The sequence below is a fragment of the Oncorhynchus gorbuscha genome, linkage group LG22 (genome assembly GCF_021184085.1).
Source record: "Oncorhynchus gorbuscha isolate QuinsamMale2020 ecotype Even-year linkage group LG22, OgorEven_v1.0, whole genome shotgun sequence".
Taxonomy (NCBI): domain Eukaryota; kingdom Metazoa; phylum Chordata; class Actinopteri; order Salmoniformes; family Salmonidae; genus Oncorhynchus; species Oncorhynchus gorbuscha.
Window position 1 is genome coordinate 10,481,270 of NC_060194.1, and position 21,169 is coordinate 10,502,438.

A 21,169-nucleotide genomic window follows, 5' to 3' on the forward strand; every position below is an offset into this window, starting at 1 on the left:
AAGAAAGCCGGTTTGAAACTGCAATATCTGCAGTCGACTGAGGTATTTTGGACACAGTAATTGCAGCATACTGCACTTTTTTGTAAGTAATGTTCGACACAGTTTAACCGCAGAACTTGTTATAACCCAATCAAAACCATGTTTAAAACTTTTGAATTTCCATATTACTTCAAAAAACGGCCAAGTGCTCCCCCATGAGGATTCACTGAGAACACAATGGAAACGAGTAATGTACCTATATACTGTAGACAAACATTGTATGTACCATATTAATGCCAACATTGACCTGTTAATAACCCCATACAACACAAACACATCTGGGTTTATATTGCATAAGAATGAAGTCTTATGACAAAACTGTGCATAGGGTTTAGATCACTTTATTTTTCAAACAAATGAGATGTTAAACACCGAACAAATAAAGATGTCGCAGTCAAACTGACCAGATCCACATCAATCATCTTTAGCATTTCGTTATTGCGAGCTGTGTTTGAGTGATGCCTCATTGTCTGCAATTATCCATTCTGGATCAGTGTTCACTAAGGACCACTGCTTAGGAAAAAAAGATGGTGCATAGTCCAGCATCATCGGACATGGAATTGCCACACATAAACCTAGTTCCAAGGACAGGAGTGTTATGCGAAAGCGAATCCAGATTTGACATCAAAAAGGCACATTGGTAGGGATGAATATAGCGGCGCACAGTCTGACCTTACCCCCATCTGAAGTCATGTCATATGTGGAGAACCGTGGCAAGACGAGAACACAAATAAAAAAAACTACTTCTCCAAATTGTCACATGGAAAACGTGAAGAATGTGCTCTCTTAAGTTTGTAGTTTTCAACAAAATAGCAAAAGAAACGACACTTGTTCATTTACCATCACGCACGCTTCTCAATGGGTAGAACATTCCTGAAATACAAACCCATGAAAGATTGGAGGAAAATTGAGAAAAAAAAATAATGTGGACCTTGCAGGTGTTTTGTTTGCATCTACACATACCTTAATGTAAATGATGAAATTACAGAAGATGCCGGCCTCTGTAAACAAAATACAAAGCTCTCATTTCTGTATATTCATTAAGGCTGTTCAACTCTGAAAGTCCCGTGATGCAATTTCATAAACCAAAACGATAGCTAAAAGGAATGTTAACAAGTATAGTTCCAGCATACAAACATTTCCTTATCCTCACAGTTGTATTAGTACCCTCTGTTTCATCATTTTCTGTCTGGGTGAGGATTGTTGGGGAATAAGTAAATGGAAAAACAAAGGTAACTTCTGAAATACTTTGTTGATTGAACAAGAGGCACATTTTTTTGTTAAACTTCCTCCGGAAAGAAAACGCTCGATGGCATGTGTACATCAGAACAGAGTGGTGAGGAGAGAAGATGAGGGGTGGAGTATGGAATGTTGGATCGCTAACATGTAACGGCCAACCAAAAACAAAATAATGTGTAAAACAATGTTATGCCTCTTTTGCATTGCAGAACAGGTCAACAGTATGTGATGCAAACAGAAAAGCTCTACAGGTTTTGCACATCGTTTCCATAAACCTAAAAAAAATTTTTTGAAAAAGGTAAAAATAAAGATGCATACATGATAAGAAATTGTATAATTTATTTTTGTATATGTCACATAAAGCTTCTTGTAACTCCCAAATAGGTGTCAGTACTCCACTCACTGGACACGTTCGGCTTTAACTGTGCTAGATGAACGCTTTCAACACCCTCTGAGCACATAACTGGAAAGCTAAACTCCAGTCAACCCTACACTAGAACCCTAGTTTGCAATTAATTGTTAGTAGCAGCACTCTGCAAACGGGCACATCTTTCCTGCAACTTTTTATTTTTGAAAAACAGAACTGAAAGTCCTTTAACAATCTTGGGACAGACACCCCATCTCAGTCTAGGCAAATATATGGCAGGATATTCAGTTTGTTCTCGTCCCCATGTGGGTCCAACGATATACACTCTGTCCAGTCGAACCAAGTGCCCTTGGTGTCGTAACAACCATTTACCCCTTGCCAGTGCTCCGTATGTACTCTGTGGAGGTCCTTGTCGGTCACCTCTCGGCTCACTCCAGGTGTGTCCGTTACCGAGCTGTCCAGCTGCAAGACATGGACTCCTCGCCTCGCCTCCCTGAGATCACTCTCCTCCCGTTTCAGGTATTCTGACATGAAAAAGTGTGCGCCGGGGGCCTGGACCCTCGAGGATGTGAGCACGTTGCTCTGAAGGTTTAGGTAGGACTGGATGATCTCGTTTCGGGACAGCTCTTTCCAGTTAGTCTGTTGGAAGGGGCTAGGGGTGGGAGCGGGAGGCTGCTGTGGATGCAGATCAGTTCTCTGCTGGGGCTTAGGGGGAGGTGGCATTGGGGGTTCCTCCACCTGACAGGGTTCTTTATGTACCATGGACTTGATCTGTCCAGTCACAGGGTCAAACGTTAGCCTGCGTTCTTTTAACCTCACAGGCTTTGTTTTGTCCTCTATGTCCTGCCCCTGCAGGTTGACAGAGTAGTCCCTGGACCTGTACTTCTTCCTCTTTTTGCGGTCCGAGCTGGAGGCAGAGACTTCTGCCTCAGCCTTGACCACCACTACAGAGGGGGAGGGTCTGTGGAGTTCCGCACACTCAGAGTTTTGTGGGGCGGGATGGGTGGTGGGAAGGAAGACAGGCGGGGGTTCCAGTGTTCCAGTGCTGTGTGGGGGATTGGTGGTGGCCTCTGAGGAGCCAGGCCAGTGCAGTGAGGCCCTATGGGCAGGGGGTGGGGGCCCATTCACATGAGACACTTGGGCTGGGGACGTTAAAGGCTGGGACGAAGGCAAGCGAGGACTCCGAGCTGGGCTTGGGATAGTCCCTTTTGGTGCATATGTTGAAGAGTGCTTGGACATAGTCTCTTGCTTCATAGTCCGTGGACTTGAAAGGCAGCGGAGGCTTTTGGCCAGATATTGCCCCCCTCCTCCTTCGTCCAGCCTTGCTTGCTGCTGCAACACAGCAGTCTTGAGTAAAGAGGAAGTGCTAGGTAGTTTGGCGAGGCCCGGGGAGCTGGGGTGTGGTTTGACAGCATTGACAGGGATTCTACAGTGTTTTTCATTCTCAATGTGCTCTGTCCGGGCCCTGTCTGGCGAAGGTGTAGCCTCTAGGTCTTGGGGAGCCTCAGGGTTACCTGCAATCCCATTGGTGGGAGGTGGCGACAGAGTGGAGTTGTGCATCTGCTCGTTGGGGGACATCTTTGAGGTTTTGGCCGGTAAGTGCACACTGTCCTTTTGCTCCCCTCTACGCTTCCTGCTGCTTGACTTCTCCGCTTTGGGCGAGTCGGTGTTGTGGACGTCATTTCTGGTTTTGACCTCTTGGACACCTTTGCCTGCCAGGGATACGTCAGGGGGTGGAACGTCAGTCCAACAGGGGTGGGCACTGCCATTGGCAGAGCCCGAGACACTTACTGCCCCCCGCGATGGAGTCTCATTTTGCCCTGGGTCGATCAACTTCTGCCAGCTCCGCAAAAGCTTCTTGGCACGCTTGGCAAGGTCTTTATCCTTGGTCTTCTTCCTCACGTCATTGATCAGTTTCCCCAATCGGGTTTCCTAAATTGGTAATTCAAATAAAAAGTTGTTAAAGGGATACTTTTGAATTTTGGCAATGAGGTCCAGAGTCAGATGAACTTGTGGATCCCATTTCTATGTCCATGTGTCCAGTATAAAGGAGGTTGGAGGTAGTTCACAAGCCAATACTAGCAAAATAGATAAAAAAAGGCTAAGTTACCAAAATCCCAAATGATCGTTTTAAGAATACCAAAATTGTTGTCACAGGCAACAATTAAAGCACTTAAAAAGCTTTGGGTCTTACCTCAAGTGCTTCTTTGGTGATAGGGAATTTCTCCAAGTATGTGATAACTTCTAATACTGCCACCATATTGTGAATCTGCTGGAAGGAGCAAAAGAGATGATCAGAACACAGATTTTCAGCAAAGAGTTACTAAGCTTAGCTGTTACTTCTAAGTACGCAACAGTTGGCTTGCCTATTACCTTCCTAGAGCTAAACGATATGCTGGCTATTAACTGTCTAACAAGAAGTCTATCAATTATTTAAAAACAGTGCTCACCAAACTTGAGTCAAGATCAAAGTCAAAACGCAAGCCGAGATTTTTTCCAAACTTGACTTAAACATAAGCCTGTGCAACATGAACCTATTAAAACAGTTTTGTAGCAATGAGGTTTGGGCAGTAGTGTACAGGCCCAATACATTATCAGTGTATATTGGCTATGCTTGAATTGACCTGCCAGTGCTGTTCTCAGACCTCTCAGATTTTGAAATTATATTAACTAATTTGAGGTACATAATCAAACTGGTAACAGAATTTGCACAGCTGAGCATAATAATTAGCATTTTAAAATTGCACTGGACTGATGGCCTTCGTCTGATGGTCAGAGGGGAAGGAAGAGAGCACAGCAGCAAGGCTGCCTCACCGTCCTGCCTCGCTCCCTCCCGCTGAGGAAAGGGGACATCGTATTCCAGCTAACGGCAAACCTAATTTCTGCATCATGCATCAACGCATGTTGTTACTCCTATGACCAGAGAAAGTGAAATATCCCTCGATATTAAATGACAAGCCGCTAATAATAACGCAAGCTTACCGAAACACTTTGCTACTCAATCATTACAGCTGCAGTGCCGGTTGTAGCATGAGTGGAAGTAGAGAGAATGTTCAAAACTTTTATAAGCCCTAAAATGCACAAAGTTCTGATTGACGGGGCTGAATAACAATTTAAACATGAACTCACTCAAAACCATACTGTATTTGTTGATTCGCTCTAGTCATGGTTTTAAAAGTTTTTAAAAATCTCACACTATCAACTTTGCTGTGCGCTCTAGACTTATTTCTAGAGTCTATGGCACAAACAAACTGCAGACATGGTGATCTGAGCTGATTGGCCAGCGGTAGGCCTAAAGGTGCATTTGGTTTTACCTCTGGGCCTGCCAGGTAGGTAGAGTTCAACCTTCAGACACATGAAATGGTTCAAAATGGGAAGACCTTCCCTTCCCGGCACTAGGGCTTCTGAATAAAGTGCACATATCGCCAACAGCGTGAAACAAATGACAAAAATAGGAACGTAAGGCTTTATCGTTGGGTTTTTTACAGAAATGTTCGGTGCTCGACAAGGAATCACTTGGAGATGGACAAGTCGATCACCCAGTTGGTGACCACTGGTTTAAAACATGTTAGCTAGCAGCTCGTTGCATATATAAAACTTAAATATCGTATCCATAAGAAACAGTGAATTGGACACCCTGTGACAATACAATAATAACTACACTCATAAGCAACAGAATGGTCAAAGTCTTCGACTTGATACAAAAACAGGGTTTATTAAAAATACACACGCAAACAAATACATGTTTCAGTTTAATACAATACACAAAAAAACAAGATATCAATAATGGCTGTTGATGCAGAAAAGGCTTAAGACCGTCTTGAATGGCCTTTTATATTCAAAACTTTGGAAGCATGCAGCTTTCCAGGTGAACTAAATGTAAGAAAAACATTATATAAAATGTCCTAAAGCAAAAATATACAGAAATACATTATCGGATAAAATTGCTTCATAAAATTGGCAAAATCATTTTGCTGGCTCAACTGTTCGAGAACTATGGTAAGCTTTATAATGTTAAATAATGTGACCGGTGAAAGAGCGCAACCTGCTTTATCTCCTAATGTATTGCACAAGTTGGCTGCAGGTATTTAATTAAGTAGCTACAAATATTAACATTTATTGAAAAACTTCAAATAAATAGGTTTGAGCGGTACAGAAATACCATCCTCTGGCCATTTCCAAATACCACGGTATATGATCGATCTCATATACATATACATTGGGATCAAAATGTTTTGAGTTAATCATTTTAAGCAGTTCCACGTGTACTTAAATGAATATATTCAAATTAGCCCATAGGCCTAGGACTATACAAGCAGGGTTCATCCAGGCATTGGCAAGTCAAATTCAGGGAGTTTTTCAAGCATTTAATTGTTATTTTCAAGGACCTCAATGTTATACAATTGTGCAGCAGTTAGCCTAGCAGTTAAGAGCATTGGGATCAGTAAACAAAAGGTTCCTGGTTCGAATACCCAGAGCCAACTAGGTGAAAAACCTGTCGATGTGCCCTAAAAAAAAAGAAGGTAAATACACCACTAGCATTTTAGGCATTGTGAAAGCATTGATTTTCTCATTATTATGTTTAAAACGTGAGAACCTAATACAGACGATAATAAACGCAGAGCTGTTGACAGAGGTTCAGGTTTCTTCTTGTGGTGGTGGTTGTCATCAAAGTGGTTTCCACAGGTCACAAACATATCCTCGTAAAACTGACTATCATACCGATTCTTGACTTCGGCGATGTCATTTACAAAATAGCCTCAGACACTCTACTCAGCAAATTAGCTGTAGTCTATCACAGTGCCATCCGTTTTGTCACCAAAGCCCCATATACTACCCACCACTGCGACCTATATGCTTTTGTTGGCTGGCCCTCCCTCAAATTCGTCGCCAAACCCACTGGCTCCAGGTCATCTATAAGTCTTTGCTAGGTAAAGCCCCACCTTCTCAGCTCACTCAGCTCACAGGTCACCATAGCAACACCCACCCGATGCACTCACTCCAGCAGGTATATTTCACTGGTCACCCCCAAAGCCAACTCCTCCTTTGGCCGCCTTTCTTTCCAGTTCTCTGCTGCCAATGACTGGAATGAACTGCAAAATTCCCTAAAGCTGGAGACATATCTCCCTCACTATCTTTAAGCATCAGCTGTCAGAGCAGCTTTACCGATCACTGCACCTGTGTACATAGCCCACCCAACTACCATATCCCCATATTGTTATTTATTTTTGCTCTTTGCACCCCAGTATCTCTACTTGCACATCATCATCATCTGCACATCTTTCACTCCGGTGTATAATGCTAAATTGTAATTATTTCGCCACTACGGCCTATTTATTGCCTTACCTCCCCAATATTACTACATTTGCACACACTGTATATAGACTTTTCTATTGTGTTGACTGTATGTGTTTATCCCATGTGTAAATGTGTTTGTGTCGCACTGCTTTGCTTTATCTTGGCCAGGTCGCAGTTGTAAAGGAGAAATTGTTCTTAACCGGCCTACCTGGTTAAATAAAAAAGTCCTGCGGATTCGAGAAGAAAGATGACGAGTTCAACAGGCAAAGGAGCCTGTCAGGTAGCCAGTAGCCTTATTTCTTGCACATAATCTCGCCTAGCTGACGTGATGCAAATTTCCAGATTTTTGGCCACTTTTCTCTGGCCTCCATTGATTTAGTCAACCAAACATCTCAAATTTGGACGCATCAGACCAAATGACAGACTTCCACCAGTCTAATGTCCATTGCTCGTGTTTCTTGGCCCAAGCAAGTCTCTTCTTATTGTTGTCCTTTAGTAGTGGTTTCTTTGCAGAAATTTGACCATGAAAGCCTGATTTGCGCAGTCTCCTCTGAGCAGTTGATGTTGAGATGCATCTGTTACTTGAACTCTGAAGCATTTATTCATAATATGGACTTGGTCTTTTACCAAATAGGGCAATCTTCTGTTTTCCACCCCTATCTTGTCACAACACAACTGACTGGTTCAAACGCATTGAGGAAATAAATTCCACTATTTAACTTTTAAGGCACACCTGTTAATTGAAATGCATTCCAGGTGACTACCTCATGGAGTTGGTTGAAAGAATGCCAAGAGTGTGCAAGCTGTCAAGGCAAAGAGTGGCTACTTTTGGTTACTACATGATTCCATGTGCAATTTCATAGTTTTGATGTCTTCACTATTATTCTACAATGTAGAAAATAGTAAAAATAAAGCAAAATCCTGGAATGAGTAGGTGTCCAAACTTTTGACTGGTACACACTACCATTCAAAGGTTTGGGTTCACATAGAAATGTCCTTGTTTTTTAAGAAAATTATGCACATTTTTTGCCCATTAAAATAACATCAAATTGATCAGAAATACAGTGTAGACACTTAGTGTTGTAAATTACTATTGTAGCTGGAAACAGCTGATTTTTTATGGAATATCTACATAGGTGTACAGAGGCCCATTATCAACAACCATCACTCTTGTGTTTCAATGGCACATTGTGTTAGCTAATCCAAGTTTATCATTTTAAAAGGATAATTGATCATTAGAAAACCCTTTTGCAGTTCCTCTGTCCAGTGTGTGTGTTCTTTTGCCCATCTTAATCTTTTATTTTTATTGGCCAGTTTGAGATATGGCTTTTTCTTTGTAACTCTGCCTAGAAGGCCAGCACCACAGCGTCACCTCTTCACTGTTGACATTGAGACAGTGTTTTAGCGGGTACTATTTAATGAAGCTGCCAGTTGTGAGGCGTATGTTTCTCAAACTAGACACTAATGTACTTGTTCTCTTGCTCAGAGGACAAAGTTAACAGTTTTTGAAATTGTTGCCAATATATTTTTACAAATTAAAAAGGCAGAAATACCTTATTTACATACGTAGTCAGACTCTTTGCTAGGAGAATTAAAAATTGAGCTCAGGTGGATCCTGTTTCCATTGATCATCCTTGAAATGTTTCTACAACTTGATTGGAACTGTGGTAAATTCAATTCATTGGACATGATTTGGAAAGGCACACACACCTGTCTATATAAGGTTCCACAGTTGGCAGTGCATGTCAGAGCAAAAACCAAGCCATGAAGTCAAAGGAATTGTCTGTAAACCCCCCGAGACAGGATTGTGTGAAGGGACAGATCTGGGGAAGGTTCTCAAAACAATTATGCAGCATTGAAGGTCCCAAAGAACAGTCGCATTCTTAAATGGAAAAAGTTTGCAACCACCAACACTCTTCCTAGAGCTGGCCACCCGGCCAAACTGAGCAATCAGGGGAGAAGGGCCTCGATTAGGGAGGTGACCAAGAACCCGATGGTCAGTCTGACAGAGCTCCTCTGGAGATAGGAGAACCTTCCAGAAAAACAACCTTCAGGCTTTTATGGTACAGTGGCCAGATGGAAGTCACTACACAGTAAAAGGCACAAGACAGCCCGCTTGCAGTTTGCCAAAAGGCACCCAAAGGACTCAGACCATGAGAAACAAGATTCTCTGATGAAACCAAGATTTTACTCTTTGGCCTGAATGCCAAGCGATATGTCTGGAGAAAACCTGGCACGATCGATGGTAATTTCAATACACAGTGACAAGCTCCTAAGGCCCATTGTCGTGCCATTCAACCGCCGCCATCACCTCACGATCCAGCATGACAATGCACAGCCTTATGCCGCAAGGGTATGTACACAATTCCTGGAAGTTGAAAAGTCCCAAGTCTCCCACACATGCTCAATGGGTGACATGTCTGGTGAGTATGGCCTGCATACTCACCTATTACGTCACCCATTGAGCATGTTTGGGTGGCACTGGATCGACGTGTACGACAGCGTGTTCCAGTTCCCACCAATCACACAGCCATTGAAAATGAGATGGACAACATTCCACAATCAACAGTCCGATCAACTCTATGCAAAGGAGGTGTGTTGCGCTGCATTAGGCAAATGGTGGTGACTGGATTTCTGATCCACTCCACCTTAATTCCAAGTAATGTGAAATACATAGATTAGGGCCCAATTCATTTTTCAATTAACTGATTTCCTTACATGAACTAACTCAGTAAAATGAAATTGCTGCATTTATAAGCTCGCATCCGCTACAAGACCATGGTGCTTGCCTACGGAGCTGTGAGGGGAACGGCACCTCAGTACCTCCAGGCTCTGATCAGGCCCTACACCCAAATAAGGGCACTGCGTTCATCCACCTCTGGCCTGCTCGCCTCCCTACCACTGAGGAAGTACAGTTCCCGCTCAGCCCAGTCAAAACTGTTCGCTGCTCTGGCTCCCCAATGGTGGAACAAACTCCCTCACGACGCCAGGACAGCGGAATCAATCACCACCTTCCGGAGACACCTGAAACCCCACCTCTTTAAGGAATACCTAGGATAGGATAAAGTAATCTTTCTCACCCCCCCCCCTTAAAATATGTAGATGCACTATTGTAAAGTGGCTGTTCCACTGGATGTCATAAGGTGAATGCACCAATTTGTAAGTCGCTCTGGATAAGAGCGTCTGCTAAATGACTTAAATGTAAATGTAATATTATTGTCCAGTGTTGTGCATATTGTCACAATGATATGAGACTAGTTTTATCTACACAATTAACATTATTTTACCCATTGGTCAAAATATGTTTTTTATTGGACACCCTAAAGTCTTCAATATTAACCTTTTAGATTTTGTCTCAAATTTCCTAAGATATATTGATCAACCCTCCTGCCACCAAGTTGAAATGTAATGGTATTTAACTTCTGGCTTCCCACTGACTGTTTTTGTGCAACCCAATACTAGAATTGAAAGCAACGGGTAGTGTATGTTACCAAATACACCCGCGTTGCTTAAACGCACACAGATAACTGTAACTTACTAACGTTAGCTAAGTTATGCAACAACGTATGACGGGTGAGAAATGGGAGAAAAGTTAAGCGTCAACTTGACGTAAACTAGCCAGGCTAACGCTATTTCGTCTGACATTCTTTACCTCAGCGTATCAAAAGTTAACTTGTTTTTAAGTTTGCAGCTAGTTCGCCATCTGGCCAGTTAACATATGGTATTGGTAAACGTGAAAACAACTGCAGTTTGACCTGCGAGAGTTGTGTGACTGGCTAGCTTAGATGCTAACACTAGCTGGCTAAACATTAACGTTAGCAACTTAGCTAACTTACTAGCTGACGCCCGGTAACGTTTGCGTAGCAAGCTTGCTAGCTAGCAAGCGTGCTGTCAACTCACAAGCCTGTATGATTAGCTATCATTTAACAGTGAATAATCGGCATTTCGTTTTTTTAAAGAGATGGCAAATATTCGTCCAGATAGCTAGCTACTCACATTGCTACGACTATCGATGGCCTGCAGCAGCCGGTCTCTCATCTGCTGCGGAGTTGCTGAGGCCGTTGTCATTGCCTGTTTGGTGCGATCCGGCAGACGGGGGAGGAATCCTCCAACAACGAATACTGTGGTACTTGTAGACACTCACAGGCCTTTATGGAGATATGCAAGACACGTGAGCAGCATATTTATCTGATGCATTTACGCTTAAAGGTTCGTAAAATGTCACATGGATTCAAAGATGTGTCAGCCGCCTGCTATTGACTCTTGGGCGCTTTGGAAACTCACCACCAGCTGCTGGATCTCAACGGCCTCCTATTGCATTATGGGATGCAATACTTGGCCGTGTCAGAGAGGAAGAGGCGATGCAAGAGGTTTCACCACAGAACAATATGTGTTTTCACTCGGTCCAAAACAAGCCCAATGCGTTTCTAAGGGCGTATTTTGGACCTAAACGTGTCGCTTGCCTGCCTTCCCGCTTTTGGGGTAACGACTCCCATTGTTAGGGAGGAGACATGAGATCAATACAAATGGACTCCTCAGTCCTACACCCTATGCGCTTCTGGAGATCCGAGAAGATTTGACAGTGTAAGCAATATGGTAATTGGCCCCCCAGTGGACGCATCATGATACCCATAAAACCTATCGGTCAAACACGGAAATGGTTCCAATCGTTTTCCACCATTCATTTGACCCATTGTGGATTTTAGGAACACTTCAAATAAGGGCTATGTTTCATGTAGCCTTTCCCTGGCGTGACGTTTTTGATAACATTAAATCTCTCTCGGACAGGGTGACTTTTATCAATATATTTGACTCTATTTAGTCTCAGATTTGAAAATGCTAATTTGCATCAAGTAGGCATCATGCAAGACTACAAACCACCGCAAACTCTTCGTGCACCTCATCTCTTGTTGACACCTTTGCTCACGGACGGCCCACTCATTAGGCAAGATTAAGCGGTCACCTAGGGCGGCAGATTAACGAGGGTGGCATTTTCTGATGCAATAACAACACATAAAACCAAATTTTGCCCCCCTACATTTATTTTTATTTTTCAACCAGTGGCATATGGGCGTTTTTAAGTAAGCACCGATGCCCACCCGGCAATAAAACAGTGGCCACTTAGTCAAAGACAGGGGAGCAAAATAGCGCATCTCCGGGGTGCTGTTGGAGATACACATCCGTAAAAAAAATTGTGATCATAAATCATGCAGCAGATCATGTTAGAAATACAGGCTAGAAATAAAATGTATGACAATGTATGTTTGACATGTATGTTTCTCCGATCAAATAGCCTAACCTAAATGCGCCCAATCAAATAAGAAATACGCTGTCATGCTTAAACAACATATCCTAAAACAGGACAAGTCAAAGTAAAATTAACAGTCTGGAATGGACAATCACAATAGTTGTCCGGGAGTTTCACCTCATTGTCATGATCAGTGGTACAAGTTTGTATCCGTACATTTTTTTTTTACAAGCTGGTCATAGCGAAAAATAAAATGCTTCTGTATTTCCCGGTGTGTAGCAAAAACTGCTTTCCCAGCCGGACCAGAGAGCAAATCAAGTGCACTATAAATTTACCGCTGGCCAGTCGGATGGCTCAGATGATGGTGTCTTCAGTAACCTAGCAGGCATAAAAGAAAGCTACAGCGAAATTGATACTGTGAGATTTCAAACCTTTTAAAACCATGACTAGAGAGAGAGAGAGAGAGACTGTCAAATGCAGCAAAGATATGCTGTTTTTATGAGTGAGTTCATGTTTATGTTTATGATTATGTTTATGTTCTTGCTCAGCAAGGTCAACACTTTGTATTCAACACATTTATAAAGCACTGCAGCAGTAATGAATGAGTAGGAAAGTGTATCGATAGGCTTGCGTTGTTATTATTATCGGCTTCGGTCTGTTTTAATGTCAAGTAATATTTCACTTTCTCTGTTCATAGAAGTAACAACATGAATTTGTGCATGAGGCAGAAATAATGCAGTGCGACTAGAGTTTCGCCATCAGCTGGAAGACCGTGTCCCTTTTTGGTCAGTGTCAGTGGAGGAAAGGGAGAGCGGAGTGATGTTGAGAGGCGGACCCTCAGCCTACTGAGAGTGACCATCAGATGCAGGCACCATCAGCCCAGTACTTTTAAAATAAAAAAAGCAAATTATTCAAATTTATACTCACTCAGTGGTGCTTTACAAGAAATACAACGGATCTATTACCTGTGTGATCATATCGCCTACGTCAAATATATACAGTTGAAGTTGGAAGTTTTACATACACCTTAGCCAACTACATTTAAAAACTCAGTTTTTCACAATTCCTGACATTTAATCTGAGTAAAATATTCCCTGTTATGTCAGTTAGGATCACCACTTTATTTTAAGAATTTGAAATGTCAGAATTATTTATTTCAGCTTTTATTTCTTTCATCACATTCCCAGTGGGTCAGAAGATTACATACACTCAATTAGTATTTGGTAGCATTTCCTTTAAATTGTTTAACTTCGGTCAAATGTTTCATCAGACCAGAGGACGTTTCTCCAAAAAGAACGATATTTGTCCTCATGTGCAGTTGCAAACTATAGTCTGTCTTTTTTATGGTGGTTTTGGAGCAGTGGCTTGTTCCTTGCTAAGCGGCCTTTCAGGTTATGTCGATATATAGGACTTGTTTTACTGTGGATATAGATACTTTTGTACCTGTTTCCTCAAGCATCTTCACAAGGTCCTTTGCTGCTGTTCTTGGGATTGATTTTCACTTTTCACACCAAAGTACCAGCATTTCTAGAAGACAGAACGTGTCTCCTTCCTGAGCAGTATGATGGCTGCGTGGTCCCATGGTGTTTATACTTGTGTACTATTGTTTGTACAGATGAACGGGGTACCTTCAGGCGTTTGGAAATTGCTCCCAAGGATGAACCAGACTTGTGAAGGTCTACAATTTTATTTCTGAGGTCTTGGCTGACTTCTTTTGATTTTCCCATGATGTCAAGCAAAGAGGCACTGAGTTTGAAGGTAGGCCTTGAAATACATCCACAGTTACACCTCCAATTGACTCAAATGATGTCAAATGATGTCAATTAGCCTATCAGAAGCTTCTAAAGCCATGACAATTTTCTGAAATTTTCCAAGTGTCCAAATCTTCTAAATGAGCAGACCAAGGCGCAGTGTGAGTATAGTTTCACATCTTTAATTACAAAGTGAAGTTAGAAACAAAATAACAAATCTTACAAAGACCCGTGACTACGTAGTGCTCAAACACACTAACACAAACATAAACAATATCCCATAACCCACAGGTGGAAAAAAATGCTACTTAAGTATGATCCCCAATTAGAGACAATGATAGCCAGCTGCCTCTATTTGGGAATCATGCCAATACCCCAAACATAGAAAAAACAACCTAGAACCCCACATAGAAAATATAAACTAGACTAACCCCCCAGTCACGCCCTGACCTACTCCACCATAGAAAATAAAGGCTCTCTATGGTCAGGACGTGACACCAATCTGTTTAAAGGCACAGTCAGCTTAGTGTATGTAAACTTCTGACCCACTGGAATTGTGATACAGTGAATTAAGTGAAATAATCTATCTGTAAACAATTGTTGGAAAAATTACTTGTGTCTTGCACAAAGTAGATGGCCTAACCGACTTGCCAAAACTATAGTTTGTTAAGAATACATTTGTGGAGTGGTTGAAAAACAAGTTTTAATGACTCCAACCTAAGTGTATGTAAACTTCCGACTTCAACTGTATATTTTTAAATGGCTCGAACAACAATGCAGTCATTGGTTGGGCAAAACAAGCTAAGGCAATATGCGGTGATAATGTATTGGTTTTATATCTTACTGCACAAACCTCATTGCTACAGTACTGTTTTAAATTGGTTAATGTTGCATAGGCTTACTTAAGTCATGTTTAAAAAATCATCTGAGCAGTAGATCTCAGCTTGCATTTTGAGTCAAAGTGATCTTGACATTTTATGCACTGCACTGCTAGCTAGCTTTAGCTTTCAGCACTAGATTCATTCTCTGATCCTTTGATTGGGTGGACATGTTTGTTCATGTTGCAAGAGCTCTGATAGGTTGGAGGACATCCTGCGGAAGTTGTCATAATTACTGTGCAAGTCCATGGAGGAGGGTGAGAACCATGAGCCTTCTAGGTTTTGTATTGAAGTCTATGTACCCAGAGGAGGACAGAAGCTAGCTTTCCTCCGGCTACACCATGGTGCTACCCTACAGAGTTCTGCTGAGGCTATTGTAGACCATTGCAAAACAGTGTGTTTTAATCAATTTGGTGATGTGAATATATTTGGTATAGTTTTATCTAAAAGGGATAACTTTAATGTTTCACAATTTTAAAATGTTCCTTGGGAGCCTCCACTGTCATAGACATCTATGTTCTGTCCAGTCTGGACCAGCCTTGATTTGACCCAAACATAGACTCCTATAAATTTAAGTCTTTTCAACTTTCATTCAGAACAAAAAATGAGCCTGATTTTGACATTGGGAAAAATACGTATTTTCAACATCCGGAAAATAAGGGCACATTTTTTGGTCTCGCCTAGGGCGGCAGAACAGCAAGGACCAGCCCTGCCTTTGCTATCAGCTAGCTAGCTACTAGCTACCTTGATCCAAAACTAAAGATATATTGAACATTTTAATCTACTGTTCCAAATTTTACATAATGTCTTATTTATGCATTTGGTTGTGTCTTGTACAGAATACTGTCCTCGTAGCAGTCATATTTCTAATGTGCCATTAATACTTGGCTAGTTTTTTTGCAAAGACGCTATATAGCTAGCTACCTACCCACCTACATACCAAGATGATATTAGCAACATACCGTTATTTTACCAGATACTCTTCTCCTTCAGTCGGTGGACATCTTTATTTAATCCCTTATAATTTCTGCCAACTATATGAACAAGGTGAAATTATTCAATTCATGGTGTCAGAATTCACTGCTTTATTAAAGCAATTAGGGAACTAACTTGTTGACATGTTCTGTTGCAGACTCAAAGCCAAATTAAAACATTGCAGAATGTATCCATAATCATGAATGAATAAGCATATTTATTTGACAACAATCACGTCAAACACCTGAGCTCCAACAATGACACCATTTTAGAGAAATCCAAATACACTGAACAAGAAAAGAAAATGCAACAATTTCAAAGATTTTACTGAGTTACAGTTCATATAAAGGAAATTAGTCAATTTAAATGAATTAATTAGGCCCTAATCAATGGATTTCACAACTGGGAATACAGATATGCATCTGTTAGTCACAGATACCTTAAAAAAAGGTAGGGGTGTGGATCAGAAAACCAGTCAGTATCTGGTGTGGCCACCATTAGCCTCATGCACCATGACACATCTCCTTCGCATAGAGTTGATCAAGCTGTTGATTGTGGCCTATGGAATGTTGTCCCACTCCTCTTCAGTGCGAAGTTGCTGGATATTGGTGGTAACTGGAACACACTGTCATACATGTTGATCCAGAGCATCCCAAACATGCTCAATGGGTGACATGTCTGGTGATTATGCAGGCCATGGAAGAACAGGGACATTTTCAGCTTCTAGGAATTGTGTGCAGATTCTTGCTACATAGGGCAGTGCATTATGCTGAAACATGAGGTGATGGAAGCGGATGAATGGCACAACAATGGGCTTCAGGATATCATCACGGTATGTCTGTGCATTCAAATTGCCATCAATGAAATGCAATTTTGTTTGTTGTCCGTAGCTTATGCCTGCCCATACAATAACCCCACTGTAACCATGGGCCATATTTACATACGTTGACATCAGCAAACCACTCGCCCACACAACGCCATACACTCTGTCGGCCATCTGCCCGGTACAGTTGAAACATTCTGATTCATTAATGAAGCGCACACTTCCCCAGTGTGCCAGTGGCCAACGAAGGTGCGGATTTGCCCACTGAAGTCGGTTATGACGCCAAACTGCAATCAGGTCAACACCCTGGTGAGGACAATGAGCATGCAGATGAGCTTCCATGAGACTGTTTCTTACAGTTCGTGCAGAAATTCTTCCTTTGTGCAAACCCACAGTTTCATCAGCTGTCTGGATGGCTGGTCTCAGACAATCCCGCTGGTGAAAAAGCCAGATGTGGAGGTCCTGGGCTGGCATGGTTACACATGGTCTGCAGTTGTGAGGCAGGTTGGACGTACTGGGCTCCCGAGTGGCACAGTGGTCTAAGGCACTGCAACTCTGTGCAAGAGGCGTCACTACAGTCCCTGGTTCAAATTCTGGCAGTATTACATCCGGCCGTGATTGGGAGTCCCATCGGGCAGTGCACAATTGGCCCAGCGTCGTCCGGGTTTGGCCGTCATTGTAAATAAGAATTTGTTCTTATCTGACTTGCCAAGTTACATTTTTTAAATAAATACTGATAAATTCTCTAAAACAACTTGGATGCAGCTTATGGTAGAGAAATTCATTCTCTGGCAACCGTTCTGGTGGACATTGTTGTGTGATAAAACTGCACATTTTAGATTGGCCTTTTATTTTCCCCAGCACAACGTACACCTGTGTAATGATTACACTGTTTAATCATCTTCTTGATATGCCACCCTTTTCAGGTGGATGGATTATCATGGCAAAGGAGAAATGCTCACTAACAGGGATGTAGAAATGCTTTTTGTGCAGGATCTTTTATTTCCGCTCATGAAACATGGGACCAACACTTTACGTTGCGTTTATATTTTTGTTCAGTATAATAAACAATGCATACATATGCCTTTTATACACAACATATAAAACATTTGAATTTAGGTGAACACTAAATTATATTCATCAATGCTGGAAACCTGGGACATTAAATAACTATCTGAGAGTGCAAAGGTTCTTCTGCTTTTACATTTGAGTAGTTAGACCAGCACAAATAGTACAACGTAAAACAGCACATTGTGTTTTTGGTGGGCGAGTTACAAATGGAAAACCTGGATGCGTACGGTCGGTTTTACATAAAATACTAGATCAACTCCAGCAGAATGAGAAACCCACTTACCAGACTCAAAACAGGAAGCCATGCCTAAACGCAGCTATATACACCATTCCTGTCAATGTAAAAGGTCCATGTTGCTGCTGTCAATTGTGAGCAGCACATTTACCACTGCATTCAGTCTGAACCCCAACAATAAGCAGGAGGGCAGCATTACACAGGTAAAAAAAAGGGAGCAAAAACAGTACACTTTTAAACATGTTACTCAGTCTAGATGTTATCACATCAGGAGAAGAAACAGTGTAGGAAGCAGCATAGAGAAAATGGGTGAAGGTAGGGTGGGTTTATAGAGTTAAGATGGATAGACCCAAAGTGTTCGAAGTTGAGGCAGAAAAGGCATAGATGTGGAATAAGGGGTAGCTAGAGGATGGTTGCCCATGGAATAAACATAAAATGGGGCGCTGGTATGCTTTTGCACCCCTTTTAGGTCGTTGTCACAAATGTCTGTCCAGTCATACTCGGGTCTCAGCGTGTGTCCCTCAACGTCATTCCTTAGTGATCACAGCATTTCAAAAAACTGAGCCATAGACAATACAACTTAAGCATTGCGGACAACATTTTGTTGACCACGTTTACACCAGGGCTACTGTGTGTGAATGATGGAATAATTTCACCCCAGCTGTAGGTCCATTGTGTATGGTCACTTAGGCCTGTACTTAAACTCTTACTGGGACAATTGGAGACTTGAATGTCTTTGGGTCTGCATCTATAAAAAGGTCAAATACAAAATGGAGGAAGTTAATCTGTGGTTTAGATTGAATTCAAAGTTGAAACAAATGATAAACTTGTCAGGATTTGGCCAGGGTTGTTCCGGTTTTTGGTCACTAGATGCCCCCATTGTGCTTTTTGACCTTTTGTTTTCCCTTGATCCCCATTATTATTTGCACCTGTGCCTCGTTTCCCCTGATTGTATTTAAACCCTTAGTTTTCCTCAGTTATTTGCTCTGTGTTTGTATGTTAGCACCCAGCCCTAGTATTCTGTGTACCCTTGTTGATCCCGGTGGACTCTCTTGTGGAATTTGTTTTTTTGTTCTTGTTTATTTATTTTTGAGTATCTTTTGAGGCTTTTTATGCTATATCTACCACCTTGTGGATTTACCTTCTTGTCTTGGAGGATTACCTTTGTTTTTGTGGAATTCCTTTTGAGGTTGTGGAGTTACATGTTTTCCTGAAGGACTTCACTTTTTTACTTCATTAAATACACTGTCTCAAGTACTGCTGTGTCTGCCTCATCTTCTGGGTTCTGCTGACTATTTGTGGTTAAGTGACTGTTTCTCACTCCGGAGACCCGGGTTCATAACCGGGTCCTGACAAAACTAAGAAATATGATGCAACAAACTACTACACACATGAAAGACTGTACCACACGGGCCAGTACAATAGCCTACAGATGGGTGGACTGCTCCAGATCTGATTGCCTGGACTGTGTATAAGTTTTTGTTCCAGCCCAGCCCATACACAATTATAAACCATAGCCTGAAAAAAAACTGTTGGTCGCTAAATCCAGCGAAATGAAAGACCGTGTAAAAACAGCTAGCTGGAGCCGTCTGAGCGGTTGGCTGTAGATGCCCTCACCCACTAGTGCCTTAAATGCTGACTCCACATTGGTCTGGCGCTCCGATAAGAACCAGGCAGATGTGTCCATTTCCAGAGTTTCATTCTCTAGTTAGCCACCCCCACATTAACACACAAATAAGTTAACATTGTGGTTTCTAAAGGCAAGGAGCATGTACAAACATGTCAACAGTGGTAATGGGGCTATGCAATTGGATCTGTACATAGCATAGCATTACATGTACATATATTCACACATAACTACTACAAAGATGTCAGGATCTTAACAAAGAGAGAGAGGCTAATTAGAGCTGCCAGTCCCGATTATCTTATCTAATTGGCCACAAATGCACATGCGGGTGTGCGCCAGGCCTGAAAGAAAGGCCCTTTTTATTTTTTTTTACGTAGCCTATCGCCTTGATTCGGTATGTTGATTATTTAACATGATTTAAGTCAGGTGTTAGAGCTGGGCTTGGATAAAACCCTTCACACAGTCCTGCTCTTCAGGACTTCCTGCAATGACTTAATCAGACCAAAGCAGGAGAATAGTGTTCCAGGTTGAAACAGATTACCTAATTGAGAGGTGGTAAGCCTCAGGCACACCCATTGGTTCTGGAATAGGGAAAGTGTAAAAACAAAAAACACACAAAAAACAAGGCTTGCAATTTTAGCATCAATAACATGACAATAATTCTACCTCAAAAACAAACGTGTGAATACCAATTAATTTAAAACCCACCGTAACAGGTAGGACTAAATAAGGTGACAACCTTGCCTACTAGGTTAGCAATACTAATGATCATCTGTCTAGAGGGTAACAGCAAACATTTCAATGGTTTCCAGCAGTAAAGTAACCACACTGTTGACTCAACAGATGATGCAAATCAGTCCATCTCTGAAACCTCTCAAAAAGACAGACTAAAATAATACAGCTAGTTGGGGTAGCTACAAGTCATGTAGTACTTGAAGTAGGACACCCACCCCTTACCCACAGACACAAACATTATCAAGTATGTCTAGCCCTAGCTTCACCATCTAAGTTAGATAGCAAGCTAGATTGTTGGTTTATAAAAGCCAAAGAAAGGTAAACTTGTTTTTATGAATTTCTCATCTATTTAAATGGCTAGTCAAATAGATGGCTAATGTAGCCATTTAGCCAGGCTATCTAGTTGCTAACTATGAGCTAGCTAGATAGCAGGCATTTTTTCAATTTAAAACTTAACCAAGAAAGTTCACAGAATTGTCCATTTAAACAACTTTAGACAATTTATGAATGACTAAATGTTTATTACAAGCCCGGAAGATTCTTACCTTAGCCTTGATTTGGCAGTCTCATCCAGATGACCATGACCCTTGGTGAGGGATGTGAAGCTTGAGACAGGCATTTGTAGTTCTCTATGATAGCAGTTAAATGTAATTTTGGGGGTTAAATACAGGCAAATATATTAATAAAAGTCACCTTGTCTGGGAGAGATTAACACGGTTATCAAAATGCCAGGCCAGGGTAAGCCTACACAAAACACAGCCTTTATTTGAATATTTTCTAAAACCTACAATAGACATGCAAATATTATCTTTGAATAATCTTAGGAACTCATGGCAGTGTGAATCATGTTATACAGGACATCACAGGCATTATTCAACCAGAT

General features: G+C 41.7%; 1 protein-coding gene across 3 annotated transcripts; it reads right to left on the reverse strand.

Moving 5' to 3' along the window:
* Nucleotides 1-364: 364 nt before the first annotated feature.
* Nucleotides 365-11,814, reverse strand: LOC124009855 (mediator of RNA polymerase II transcription subunit 26-like). Of its 3 annotated transcripts, none has more exons than XM_046322063.1 (4): nt 11,228-11,813; nt 10,940-11,091; nt 3,840-3,914; nt 365-3,577 (listed from the first exon to the last, which is right to left on the reverse strand). In XM_046322063.1, exons 2-4 carry the CDS (start codon nt 11,009-11,011, stop codon nt 1,901-1,903), a joined length of 1,824 nt encoding a protein of 607 aa, XP_046178019.1. In that variant the 5' UTR covers nt 11,012-11,091; nt 11,228-11,813; the 3' UTR covers nt 365-1,900. The 3 variants fall into 3 exon arrangements, with proteins under 3 accessions (XP_046178019.1, XP_046178017.1, XP_046178018.1); XM_046322061.1 differs by having other exon boundaries at nt 3,840-3,917; XM_046322062.1 differs by having other exon boundaries at nt 3,840-3,917; nt 10,940-11,814.
* Between the last annotated feature and the right edge of the window lie 9,355 nt (nt 11,815-21,169).

Excerpts from the sequence above, each read along its gene's own strand:
- LOC124009855 (XM_046322062.1), bottom strand. The coding sequence starts at position 11,011 with ATGACAACGGCCTCAGCAACTCCGCAGCAGATGAGAGACCGGCTGCTG. Across the intron at positions 3,918-10,939 it reads CCATCGATAGTCGTAGCAAT|CAGATTCACAATATGGTGGC; the intron begins GTGAGTAGCTAG and ends TGCTCCTTCCAG. Across the intron at positions 3,578-3,839 it reads TCACCAAAGAAGCACTTGAG|GAAACCCGATTGGGGAAACT; the intron begins GTAAGACCCAAA and ends TTACCAATTTAG.